Here is a 14,939-nt window from a genome sequence, read left to right on the forward strand (position 1 = left end):
ATTAAGTACCAGGTGGTTTGTTAAAAAAAAGATTTACATCGTTTTAACTAAAGTACATCTCATGTACATATGCTTTCAACGGCGGAAATTGCTGCGATGTTTTCTGTGCACTTAAAATAACTCAAAGAAATTTACTTCACGTTCACCTGATAGTACCTACGTCAATCTTTTAATTTAAAAACCCAAGAAGCTAGTTAACTTAAGCTTCGTTCGTCATTACTTGATCATGTAACACACAATATGTCTACAGGTAATGAACATCGGTGATTATCTCTTTGTCAAGATATCCACTGATAGTTCTCACTTATGCCACTTAGTTTAAGAAAAACTTACGCAGAGATGTATGAGTAATTTAGTTAATACTGTGTAATACATTACTTTCTATTAAGACGGTATTAAAATTAAATGTGTACACGTTTGTTGCTAGTTTTGTTAAAACTCACCATGTTACTGTTATTATTTGTGGTAATGTATTGTTTTTATTCACTGTTAATTACTTGTGATTATCAGTTATTAAAGAAATAAAATCTAGCTTTTCGATCCAAGTTACAATAGTTCCAAAATTCAATTTAGTTTAGAATTTAGAACGTAAAACAGATATCCACCGTAGCGTGTCTACTACGAGCGTAGCAAATCGTAGAATAGTTCTGTCTACGAAGTGCCTAGCTTTAAGCTACAACTTAGTATTCAGCACTATGTATTCATTAAATAGGTTAGGTTAGGTTAGGTAGTAAGGTTGTTAAGTGTAGTGTAGGGCCACATCGCCTGTGATAATTGGTTGAGAATTAGGAAGTGTATAAAAACATAATTATGACTTTATCGTCAGTTAAGTTCTAACAGCGCGAAAGTCAAAAATGACAACTTTACAGGAGAGAGAAAAAACTGCATATAATTTTATGTAGCTACATTAGAGGTATACATTATTAGGAAAAAATATTTAAAATATAATAATTGAAGAAATAAAACACGTTTTAAGTGAAAAAATATTTATATTATTAAGTTACCGTGACTTCCGCTCTGTGGACTAAAAATTGTTTGGACATACGTTATGTTTGGTTGCTAGATTGTACATCGTGAAATTATGTACACAGAGTTTGGTCTTATAATAAAGAGCACTAGCCTGTAATTGAGGACACAACTTCACAGCTTGTAGATCATGCGTGAAAACGTGTACATCACCGAATTGTTAAGCTCTTTCTTTATCCTTTGCTTTTTCATTTCTGGCCATCTCTTTTGCTTGTATGTGAGTGATATAATATCTATCGTCAGTTATATTTCCCACTTTGTGTGAACAACAAGTGTCGCATTGATCTTTTTTGACTACAAACAGGCTCAGGTTTAGCTCATCAAAAATTCTGTCAAATGTCCATCGGCTAAGTGCGCTTTTTTCACACTCCGCGGCGTATAATTTGTAAAGCATAGTTTTATCTTCAATGATCGGCTCTAAATATAGTTTTGATCGCTCTGCAATAATGCGATGGCATTTTAGGTAACAAAGCAAAGAACTGTTTAAGAAATGCTATGTCATCTTTTTTGATAACACCCCTTTCGCTGACGTCATAAGATGTTTTTGCTATTCCGTGCTCCGAATTATTCAACAAACATCTTACAATAGACTCCTTCAACCCTAGAGTTTTTAGAAATGTCTGCATACACACCTGAATTCGTCCAATAGACGTAGGCAGAAAGTATTGTTTGCTTTCACTCCGTCTAGAATCTATTGTCTTTTTAATTTGTTTTCTCTCGCAAATCAAGACGTTAGATACAACATACTGTTTCCTTTGATCCCATGTCATATTTTTCCAGAACTTAGAAAATATATCCTGCCTTTCGTCGTCAGTCAAGTTTGGGCAGCCACGGATCTTTGATTTTGTACAAAATATAGAGGTGCACCTAGGACCCATTTCACGTGCTGGACGAGGTATATCGTGAAGCACTTTAATTTTCTCATTTCCTTGGACCTTTCTATCTCTGCGATAACCCACATACTCTTCGCCTTTCATACGTTTAATTTTGACCCTAGATTTGTCCCATTTATTAGAATAACCAAAACCCTTTATGCTTCTTTTTCTATTAGAATTTAAATCTCCGTACTCATCATTCGACGGCTGTATCTCTAATTGAGATGGAGGGTTTGTAGTAGTCGAAACAGATGGCTGCTCTTCAAATGAAGGGCCTATCTCCTGAAATCGTGACTCATCTAAATGTGGAGCTGAATCTTGTAACACTAGGTCTTGTTGCAGTTCTTCACATGAAATTGGAACTGATTCTTGAGACGGTTCTTCAATATTATATTGGGCAATTGCTTCTGTCTCAGCTGCAGATATCACTGGGTTTTGCAATACTTCTTGATTTATTACTAAAGCAGTTCCCTCATTACATTCTGGCAGAATATCAGGTAGAATTTGAACAGGCAAGTTATTTATATCTATATTTTCTAATTCTGATAAAGATATATTTCTTAGCTTCGGTTTTTTACGGTTACGGTTAGAATAACTTTATTTCTCATATGAATTAAAAAATTCGCTTACTGAGAAAAACATTACAAGACTAAATAATTATTACTAGAACGCACAGAAGGTACCTATACAAAAATTCACAAAACAATTAATACACTAACAAAAATGCAGGTAGACACAACAAACTCGAAACGGTCAACCAAGCAAAAACATAGGTTTTTTTAGAGGTGCTTTAATTTTTAACTCTTTACATAACTCCAAGATTTCCTCGTTCTCACTATCACTCGTAGAATCCATATTGTTGCAGTCCTGGAAGAAAATAACGGTTAAAATAACACTACGTAACTCACGATAACTCCGTAAATAACAATCGAAACAATGCGTAAGTCAAGTTCTTATTTCGGCAACTTAAGTAATAATATAGGTAATTACAAAACAAACTACCTATTTTCATGTTACAAAGTTTCAACAATAAATAAAAAACAAAGTTATTATAATGGAAGCACTAAATAATGCAAATAATTACCTTTTTCTGGGAATAAATCTCACACAGCAACTCAGACTGACTCCCCAGTACACTGAGTGCATGACTTACGTTGTGTTGATCCTTAAGTTTACTTACGCGATGTCACTGTTTTCGAAATACGAAGCGCTATTGGCTAGCTATCTGTGTTCTGATTGGTCGGAAAGAAGCACGACACTCTTCTTCATCCAATGGCATTAAAATGTCAAAACGGCCAAAAAATGACTTTCGCACTGTTAGAACTTAACTGACGTTATCATAGAAGCTACATACTATATACCCTGATAAATAGATCAATTACAAAGTTATCATATTCTGGAAGGCTTTAGTTTATATTTAAAAATTTCTGATTTTAAGTTGTAAATACCATGGAATGCTCAAAAGTTGGTGGTTATATTCAGATAAATTATAGGTTATTGAACTTAGAATTACTAAATTGACTTAAAATGCCAATATTGTCACGTTTATAAAATATAATAGATAAATAGCAGGGTAGAAAGTTTAACAATTTTCGAAATTCCTACAGTAGAAACTAAAATGGAATATGCAATTTAAACCAGATTCCACTTCTAGTAATTCTGAATTTACTATATAATAAAATGGAAATCGCTGTACTAATTAGTAAAATAATCTTTTTATGTAGGTAAATTATAATATTGAATCGTAATTTATTAAAAGCCTGCTCTACTATTAGCTCACTTTTTAATGTAATTTTACTATATTGAATCGGCGTTACCCACGGATTGAAATAAAATATTATTAATTTTCTGACTTTTGTTTTTTCATAAACATTATCAGAAAATGCTCGAACACGATTCTTTAATATGGTAACCCTGAGTTGGGTCAAATCGTTTGGTTAACAAACAGTAAATTCATTAATTCAGCGGGCTTATGCTAAAATTCAACGAAAACCAATCAAGATGTTGATAATCACAAGTAATAACCAAATCTTTGTTTTGTAATAATTATACTATAATAATGTCTAGATGTAACGAGTGTCCAGTCGTGTTTCGGTTCTATTGTAATTTACCAGCAAAAAGTATATTAAAATAACTATTTTACTTTATTTAATCCAGGGATTCATGATTGTACATGTAAGACTGAATTTTAAAAAAATGTGCACTGTAAAATATACCTTAACACAGCTTTGAAGACCATTATTACAATCATTTACCCTGGTATGTAAATTGTCAAGAATTAAATGTCATGCAGCGATTGTGTAATTGTAATCAGCCGAAACAACAAGAAAACCATTCGTGAGGTACATATATAATTACAAGCTGTGTTTCATCAAAACGATATGGCACAAAATACCGAAAGGTTTAACTCAAATACGTTGCTTTTGTATATGTCAATTGTCATGTTGCGTGCATGACATGACATTGACAATCATGCGTTGCATGGTTAAGAACCACACTATAATAAGCTTGCATTCAGAGTTGTTCTTAATACCTGCACCCGAGTTTCATCATCGGATGTCGAGGCAGAGTACGAATTACCACCCGTATCACCTCGACGCTAGACTAGACTAGAGCCGATTATAAGCGTGCGTCTATCGTGCGAGATGAGAAGAGAGAGATTTTTTTTAAATAGATAGATAAAAAGTGTTATTCAAATCCTTGAAAAACCAAATGTACATCGGCATGTATTTATGAATAACCCAGGAAGGTTTGATTCAATGCATTTTAACTCACGGGCTACAATGTCGGTATATGCTATGTTTGTGTGTAAAAATATAGTTTAGTTTGTTTGTAAGTGTTATCTCCTGTGAGATTGAACTTTGATTAAAGGGTTTCTTGAATTAATGTTGTTTTTTTGCAACCACTGCAAACATTTATTGAAACACACATGTATATTAACATAAATATATTCAAAATGTCAATACATTATTTATTACACTGTATCTTCTTTCTCACAATTTTCTGCTGGGACAGCCTCAGGTACGTCTGATGCTTTCTTGAATTTGTTAACATCTGGAAAATGAGTTATGTTAGGGCTTAATGCAGTTGCCATGACTACCATTTTGTAACAAAATATGTTCACTATACAGGGCGTTCCAAGATTATGGGAATGTAGGAAAGTACCGCAAATATCGAAATTCTATCGTAGATAGAAGACATTATTTTATATATAGAAATAAGTCGTTTATATATCGTCATCTTATCAATATCATCAATGATATCATCATTCAATGATTTTCTAAAATTGTCTCGTCTGGTATGCGTATCGACTCAATGTACAAAATAATTAATCTTTTAATTAATTAGTTACCAAAAACGAAACTTAATTGCCATTGGCAGTTTCATGTATTAATATTTAGTAAGTTTCTTTTTTTAATAATACTATGTTACTTTAGAAGAATTTTCATTTTTTTCCATTCTCTTAATTGGTATCAAATAATTGAGGGATGTTTTTCAAATCCCACGACTCATACATCAACTGAGATTTCTTTATTTGAACTGTTTACAGCCGGGGATCGAACCTACAACCTTAGTTTTAAGTTGTTAAGGTTTAGTTTAAATAATTATTACCATATTTGCTGTAATCGGCCCCCAATAATCTCAAATAGTGCACCGTATCAGGGGTGGCCGTGTAGGCTCTGAGCGAATGAACGCCGCGCCATCCAACTAGTGTTAGATCCAGCTCATCATCTTTGTATTCCAGAATACAGCTGCCGGTGGCTATAAATGTACATAGAAATCTTATTTTTTCGCTCAACGCTTTTTCTCCTTCCGAGGCCCATTCATCTTTAACCACTTCATTAAAAATAAAATTATCACTAACATTTCAAAAATCACATTACATACTTTCACTAAAAATCTCAAAAATATCTTGTTAAGCTGTCCTATACTGACACAGAAAACATTCTTATCGTACAAAAATAGTATAGGTATAATTTTGTTAAGTAAAATTAATTATTTAAATAACGTTTAGATGTAAAAGGAAGAGAATGGCTGCCCACAACACAGGGAATCCTAGTGTGGGGGCCAGTGCACTCTACTTTATAGAAACATTAATGTATTTTGTGTCTAATAAAGTTATTTCTTTCTTTCTTTTATAACGTTTGATGAAAAAGTACAATTAGATCGATTTCATTTCATCCAGGGACCTTGACGGGGTGAGAGGCAGAATACAAAAAATATCACTTCTTAAAAAGCCGGCAACGCACTTGCGAGCCTTATGACAGTGTGTCCATGGGCATAACTATCACTAAACATCAGTTGAGTCGAACGTCCGTTTAAATATATGTATAACATTATAAATATTAACAATGATAACTTTTATATATAATAATAATTGAAATATAATATATTCTCACCAAAATCCTTGACCAACGCCTGCGTATGATCCGAGAATTGTTTGATTTCGGGTGGATTACTTGGATCATCGTTCTGCAGTACTAATATAAGATCCTCTTTGAGGATGCGCACGCGCCGCTTAGGGCCTATGCAATGGGCGATACTTTGTAGGCCTTCTTGGGATAACCTGGAATGATTTAATTTTATTCAAAAAAATTGGATTAAAAATGATTATTAATTATCTACTCATAACATATAATATAAGCTCATATTAAAAAAAAACTTTAAAAAAAGAGAAAACATAAACAAAATATACACAGACTTTTTTAATATATAAAAGGCGGCCAGCATGAGGTTTATGTGATGTTAAGTGATGTCACCACGGAGAGTCATTGCCAGCGGATTCGCAAGTGCGTTGCCGGCCTTTTAAGAATTTTTGAGCTCCAGCCAGAATTCACTGTGTGAGCTGGTCTCTTCCATGACGTTTTAATAATATTAATTAATTCTATATAAGACTGAGAAAAATAATTTAAAAAAACCCACCTAAAAGGACACGTCATGTTCTTGTTGTCACAACGGACGAACGTTTTGACACCCGTATTGATGATTTTAATACTTTTGTCATTCCTCTGGACCACGTCTTTCACTGTGGGCGTGACCAAGTATATATTCTTCTTCTTTCCTACGTGACATCTGAAAATAATTAAACGTTGATTTAAATATTATTTATCAACTAGAGGTTCTTAACAGACATATTTAAACTATTATTTTGTGGAAATTAAATTGAGAACAGACTCATCCCTAATGTCGGAGGTTCGATCCCCGACTGTACACCAATGGACTTTCTATGTGCGCATATAAAACTCACTGGAACGGTGAAGAAAAAAAACGCGAGTAAACCGGCTATGTAAAGTTCTATATAACTACAAAACGAATACATCAAGCAATAGCGTGTATTTTTTCTCGATCGCTCTCTCTCACTCTCTTTCAATCGGTCTCAATCGCCTTCTCTCTTTTCTTTGACAAAAACGCTGGACATATTCGTGACTCATGCGCCTAAAGAAGTTTTACTTATCAAATTATCAAATTTCTTTTTGAAATGAATTCGTCTAAAAGCTGTTTTTCTAAAAATGGGTCAAAATTTTGAATCTTGTGTAAACATTTCTATTAATTTGTTATAAAGTATAGAAAAAATTAACACCTCACCTGGTCAGCAGACAAGTTGGATCAAAATCTTCTTTTAAGTCATAATACTCCTTTATACACGGAAACACATCTTCTTGATCACCTGAAAAGAAGACAAAGGGATCTTCTCTGTAACCCCCCATTCTTCTCCTCTTTTTGGGCGGTTCAGGCTTCGAAGGGGTCTTTTCGTTATCAGTTTGTTCTTTCTGGTCCTTTTCGTCCTTTTCCCAGGGTAGTGGAGCTACCTTTTCAACAACAGCAACGAAAAATCCACCCGTGTCTTGCTGGTGTGGGAGAATTCTTATACTAAAAAATATAAAAAAAAATATAAAAGTTTTTTTTTGTTTTATTGCCTTAAATTTAAGAGATGTCATGTAAAATTATTAAGGTAATATTTAAAAAAAATGAATTTGCCTACAGACTGGGATTCGAACCCAATACCCCAAGCGTTGCGATATAATAATAAGACCGCAACGCCATGAGGCCCTCACCATTACAATGTTTTGTTTATGCGCCTACGCAGGATGTTGCTTGACTGTGAGGCTTGTGCTACACTATCCTCTGCTTTTCAAAGAGATAGCGACCACCCACTAAAACACCTCTAGCCTCCAGAAGACACTCAACCCAATATAACTATTACAATGCTACCATTATCCCTGAGTAAAATAGGCTACATTTATGTCCAAAATATTTTTTAAAAATGCTGCTAGTTACAAATAAAACATCTTGCCTCAGCATAATAAATAAATAAATTAATAAATAAATAATGATGAGCCAGGGCCCATTACAAGATTGTTCTTTTAAAAATTTTTTATCAGTCATTCTTTTTTTTATAGTTATGTCTATGTACTATACATCAGTAGTCTCTTACAATTTTGTGCAAATAGCGTAAAAAAGTTTGAAGGTACCTTTAAATTATCTACGAAATAAGAAAAACAATTTTATCTGGTACATAATTAATTACACCTACCATCTGTCCAAGTTAAATTTATCAGCAGTTTCGGGAGACGGTGGAAACATTTGTGGTCTAACGACAGTCTGCCATTTCTCCGGCACTTCTTCATACTTCTCGTAGAAGACCATATCTTTGGAAGCTGGTCTCCAATATGTCATACCTGCAAAGATTATTTCAATAGCTCAGACACAATTATTATTATTATTGTCTCTCTCTTTATTTCCATAATGAATAATATATTTTAAACAAGTATATCATATAATTATTACATAATATTCATGCATTAAAAAATTTGATTGAATTGAATTTATATATATAGTTGAATGTGTTAATGTGATTTGAATAGTGTTTGATTAGCAAAGAAAAATATATATATTCACACTAAACATGGAAATAATGTTTAAGAAGAGAACATTCTTTGTTTATAGAAACTAATAAATAATATTAATTCACAGGTTTCTCAGGGTTAAAACACAACAATAGTAAAATAAACTTCAAGTCCAAATTAAGTGCAAGGCTGTTGGGGCACGCACGAAAAATAATTTGTTTTAGTTTAGTGTAATAATAGAACATACACAAGAACATTTTTGAATGGCGATAATTTAAAAGCACTTGTTTATTATAAGACACTGACAATATAGTATTTAATGTATTTTATAGTGAAGACGGCGTAGTAACACTTACCCTTTTTATATTTCAATCCGGGCAATTCTCCAGTAACATCCACCAACTTCACTGAATCACTGGTCTCTTGCAATAGCCGGTGCACCACAGCCTCATTCTCAATGGGATTGAAAGAACAGGTTGAGTACACCAGGCGACCACCGATCTCAAGCAGTTCACAACCACGGCGAAGTACTCTATATTGAATGCTGGAGAGAGAGACAGTCAAACAATAATTTATTGTTTAATTAATTAAAATATTATTCGAAATAGAAAGTAACTTTATGTAGCCCAATTTTTAGTGTTAAGAGTTTAATTATAAAACTATTAAATAAATATCTAAATATATAAATAATTTGATTTCTGTATTGTGTCTTGCAAAATCGATTGTCTGTAAAGTGGGTTTACTGACGATAGTTGAACGTGACAACGTCGTAAGAAAATAATGATGGAATGGTTGCATTTATCAGAAATTCATATTTTTAAAGTAAAATTTCAAACATACCCATGTAAATTATTTCCATTGCCAGTCGACCATTTCAGCCATATATCAGGATTTTTCCTTAAAGTAGCATCACCAGAACAGGGCACGTCACACAATATTCTGTCATATTTCAATGGTTTTGTTAATTCAGGATTCTATAAAAAAATTATTATGAAACACAAGTATATTGCTAACTAAAAAAAAATTAAATAAACTTATTAAGTATGATAAAATTGGGTGGAAAAAGTTGGAGGCCTTCACCTGGAAGGGGACAGCTTATCTTATTAAAACTGTATATATATATATATAGATATATATATATAGAATATTTTTATCGCAGGGTTTAAACGCGGCGATCGAACCAAGAAATTCCGTAATAAAAATTAAAAACCTAACACACGATGACGTAATATAGGTGCGGACAATATGCGTTTTACTAATACAGGCGTGTTAGTCTGAGTCTGATAGGCTTATTTAACATAGAATGAATATCAAACAAAATAAAATACTGCAAAAATAAATAAATAGTAATAAGTTGAAAAAAAAAATGCTATGCAATACCTTTACCGCGGCAGTACCCAAAAAGTTTTCAATTTTTGTATATTATGTAAATAATATGTGGACAAACAATGTAATATTATTATTATGTTATGCTGTTATATCAATTGGGATAATTTTAGTAGTTGTGGAACAACGGACGTCGAGGTACAGATGGTAGCCAGTTTTTCTTACCCGCTCTACGCCCTTGACTTGCGAACTGGTTGTAAATGTAAATTTCAGGTGTCTGCCCACTATCCCGTAGCATACCATGACCGTGCTAGGACCGTTTCAGTCAAAAAACTATTCTTTGTATTGAGAAGTATGAGACTATGACTATGACGTCACCGGCCGACACCGTAGCGTGCCCTGCACGGGCCGTCAACTATTCGTCGGAGGGAATATTTTGCCGGTGCGGACACGCTACGTGCATGGCACGCGACGTTGTCAGACCGCTGCGCGCAGGCGGCTAAACGGTGACTGAGCGGGGAGTATGACAAAATGAAGCAATAATTGCCAGTTGTTCAATCGGTAGTTTCCTTATAGCCATAAATATTTCAATATTTCACCACAATAACGCGTCTACGCATAAAGCATCGGATGCTTTACGAGTGTATTGAAAAGATTTCTGCCGTATCACATACGGGCATCATACAGATACATATATACGGGTTACATACAGGTTGTAAACGGGTTCAGAACGCTGTCGGCCCGCTTCAGTGGGCGAAATAGACCGTACCGGATTGCTTTCCGTGCTGGATACGTTCCTAGCACGGTCATGGTATGCTACGGGATAGTGGGCAGATACCTTTACGATTAATTTAATTTGTTTTTCTTGACGTTCATTAGTGTAAAAGCTTACCTATATGATTAAAAATAACGTCCGATGAATCATGTTAATAGGAAACTAAAAATGTACCTTTGGATCACTGATAGTAAGTGCTGGCATAACAGCAGAATCGTGATTGGTGATGAGTATAGCTGGTGAATTTAGTCTCTTCGCCTGGTGCACCAACATGTAACATCTGCTATTGTCCACATCATTTGCTATTACAAAACCTATAATTCATGATATAAAGTATAAACTACAAATAAGAGAAAAATTACCAGCATTTATTATCAATTAACTTTATTAGTTAAATAAATAATGAAAATATGTCAATAAGATTCTTACCAGTGGGCATTTTGTCTTCATCAGCATGGAGAAACTCAATTAATTGTGCTGTTTTGGATCCTGGGGCAGCACACATATCCAATACCTGAAAAGTAAAAGATACAACAAAAAAATAATACTGAAAACAATATATACATTTATTTTACCGATTCTTAAAAGAGTAGTATATTAATCTTAATTTCCAGATAGATTATTTAGCTGGAGCAGAATGTCTTCAGGACATGCTGACTTAGAACCAAAATGATGAGATTGATTTTTGTTTATCAGCCATAAAGGGTTTTGTTTTTTAAGTAGAGATCAAGAGTAAAAGTAGTTAGTAGTAAATTTAAAATTCACTTTAATGCCGTGTTACAAACATCTCTCATTGATTAGAGCAAACAATCAATACTGTTACAAAATCTAGTTGTCTAAATATGAGAATACCCATCAAACTATTATAACTTACTTTATGATGAGGTTCAACTTGCAACACAACTGGGGGAATCATTGACACAGTTTCTTGTCTTGACACACCACCAGCAGCTGTCTCCGCAACTAAAAAGTTGTGTAATTTGTATAATGCCTCACTCCTACGGATGTCAGTTCGTGATACTCTTAACTGCCATGCAAAACCACCAGGGTACCTACAATATAATAAATAATAAATAAATACTGTGTTTGAACTATGGTATTCATTATTTTATGTAACTGTAGTAAATATAAATAGTGATAGTTATGAATAAAGCTTATTTTATTATTATATTGGAAATTAAATTTTTTCAATAATTTAGTAATAACAATTCAACTAGTGAAAAATTCCATTTCATTTAAACTTCTACATGGTGTCCACGATAAAGCTATTGGAATGTGGAAGGGAATTCCTCTAATCTTCTACCAAAAAAAGATTGAAGTTTTTGTAGTTACCAATTGATTGTTATTATTATAGGCATCACAACTTACCATGGCAAGTTCACAGGTTTAATTTCCTCTTCCTCGTGACCTTCCACTTTAAGTTTCATATTGAGAATATCAGAAAAATATTCACTTTTTACAATCTTCATAAGTGCATTAGCCTCACATTTAGAACCAGTTATTCTAAAAGCTGTTGGTAAATTTTCTTTAAGAGCACTCATAAATTGACTCCACTCCTCATCGGGGCATACCTTTTGTGCCTAGAGTTAAAAAAAGATTTCAATTGAGTTAGTATTACTATACTACTGATAAAATAAACTATACATTTCAACAATTTTTTTAAATAACCTTATAATATTCTTCAAAAGTGGCATTTTCTCGAACAATATCTTCATACGGTTTCCGTAAATCATCAGCGGGCTTCGCTTGTGGATTCTTCTCCTGCAATTAAAAGGCATTTAGTTCAATATTATTCATTTTACGGAAAAAATCATTGGAAACGTTATTAAATGTTTTTAGTACCTGCTCTCTTTTTTCTCGCTTTCTTTGTGCAAACTTATTAACGTTTCGGTTTTTGCGGCCCATTCTTCTAATATATTCTCCAAGAGACACTAGTCGTTTTTGATTAAAAGTATACAAGATCATTCAACTATTTAACTTAAAATTAAATTATTTTTGTTGATCAAGTAGTTCAAATGAAACCATGTTGTCTTTGATACAATTATTGACGGAAACGTTAACCACGATGCCCGATGATTAATGTTGTTAACACATTTGACAACTTTGACGCATTAATAATTCTGTGGGTCACAGGTTAGATATTAGCAGTCTACTAGCGCCCAAACCCAATAACCTATCTCAACCCATTGTTGTGTGCCAATAACCAATCGACGAATTGTAATAGGTATCTGTCGATACAAAGTGGTCCATGGTAAGTTGGATCGGTATATGTGGATAAGCCTTTGTATGGAAATGACCGTTCAACTGTGCCAATATCCTATCTTAAGATTTTAACTTAAACCAATTTTTTAAAGAATTAAAAAACTATTTGATATGTTTTACACAAAGGCATGTATATTTTAATATTATTTGTACGGTTTTATTTACTTCATTTGGTTTATCTTGATTATCAAATATGAGTGTAAAGAGCGTAGAGATTATATTCTATCCGTTGCCAAAAATTGATTGTCTTCGTAGGCTTGGTTATTGGGATGCAGATAGGAGATCGATCGACTGTCACGGTCTGATCTCAGATTGTTTTCAATCTATGATTGGGTTCGGGCGTAGGTCGGGTCGGGGTTAAATTCAGAAACGAGATGAAGTTAAAATTTATTAGGTTACTACGTACATCTAAATTAGAGATGAAAAACCGTAACGATTGGTCGGTGTACGAGCCGAGGCTGTACATTTTTCTCACTCAGGCTTTTTTGTTTTTTAAGCGTGACGATTTCTTTAATCGGTGATGATGACGATGGCGGTTTTCGGGATTGTTTACAACACGATAGATCAAGAACAAGCTGTATGTTTAAGAAACAACGTAGTATTGCAATTTCGGAGTTTTAGTTAATTTAGTTTCAATATCGGTGGCTAATTACGTTGCAATTACTATATATACTATTAATATTTACATTTGTTAAAATTAAGTCGAAACAATAAGGTCGTCGTCAAAGCAGAAAAATATCGACTAAATCACTAAAAGCTTCACTCATCCGGGATTTAATTCGACAGATATAATAGAAGTAAAGTAGATATTCATTGAAAATATAAAAGAAAATTCTTCCCGAAATTATTACGTTCTAAATAAAAATATTCATTTTACGAATCAATAAATTTTTAATCAATAGGTTTGTCATAAACAGATGTTTCTTTTCCAATTTTCCAATGGAAAATTGGAAAAGAAACAAAAGAAATTAAATCACGGCACACTAGGAGGTGATGTGGACACTGTTTTTTCGGACCTATTTTAAATAAAATCTAAATTTGAAGCCATTGGTTTGCAGCTAAATCTCAGCAAATGTGAACTGTTCATAAATAACTGCGACTTAAATTTAAATACAGTAACACAAAAATTTCAGATTTTGGCTCCAAATATTAAAATAGTTAATAGTAATTCCCTTTACCTTTTAGGTTCTCCAATTTTTGATGAATCTATTTTTGAATATATTAATTATAATTCTATTAATAAATTTAAAAATTCTGCTGATCGTCTCCTTGAAATTAGTCCGCATTATGCACTTTGCATCTTAAAAAACTGTCTTTTTGTCCCAAAGTTTACGTATGTGCTCCGTTGCTGCTCCTTTTGGAATCACCCAGATCTTTTGACACAAGTAGACGACGTAATCAAAATTAGCTTAGAATCGCTTCTTAATATACAGCTGAACGAGCAATCGTGGACCCAAGCATCATTACCAATCCGTTATGGTGGTTTGGGGATTCGCAAAATTTCCAGTGTCGCTTTACCAGCCTTCCTATCTTCTGTCCATAGTTCAGCAAATCTCATAAGTCAAATTTTAAGGGCATCCCCTTCAAACTTTGAGATTGCTGGCTTGGAAGAAGCTAGAAACGCTTTCTTAATTGCATGCCCAGGTCAAAATTTTCCATTTTCTCTAAATTCACAGAGGAGCTGGGACGACATAGACAGTAAAATGACTTATGACAATCTTTTGAGCCGTAGTACAGGTTCAGCACGTGCTAGGCTTTTGGCCGTGGATACGCATGAGGCCGGCTATTGGCTTCACGCTTACCCTTCGTCAAATACAGGAACATTTC

The 14,939-nt window shown here is 33.5% G+C and overlaps 1 protein-coding gene across 1 annotated transcript; it reads right to left on the reverse strand.

Moving 5' to 3' along the window:
* Positions 1-4,833: 4,833 nt before the first annotated feature.
* On the reverse strand, positions 4,834-12,930 carry LOC110999001 (tRNA (cytosine(34)-C(5))-methyltransferase). Its single transcript, XM_045632669.1, has 14 exons — positions 12,693-12,930; positions 12,519-12,611; positions 12,219-12,430; positions 11,725-11,902; positions 11,280-11,364; positions 11,025-11,164; positions 9,590-9,723; positions 9,106-9,293; positions 8,437-8,581; positions 7,488-7,772; positions 6,825-6,974; positions 6,302-6,468; positions 5,514-5,663; positions 4,834-4,955 (listed from the first exon to the last, which is right to left on the reverse strand). Exons 1-14 carry the CDS (start codon positions 12,813-12,815, stop codon positions 4,876-4,878), a joined length of 2,130 nt encoding a protein of 709 aa, XP_045488625.1. The 5' UTR covers positions 12,816-12,930; the 3' UTR covers positions 4,834-4,875.
* Positions 12,931-14,939: the final 2,009 nt, after the last annotated feature.

The sequence above is a fragment of the Pieris rapae genome, chromosome 20 (genome assembly GCF_905147795.1).
Source record: "Pieris rapae chromosome 20, ilPieRapa1.1, whole genome shotgun sequence".
Taxonomy (NCBI): domain Eukaryota; kingdom Metazoa; phylum Arthropoda; class Insecta; order Lepidoptera; family Pieridae; genus Pieris; species Pieris rapae.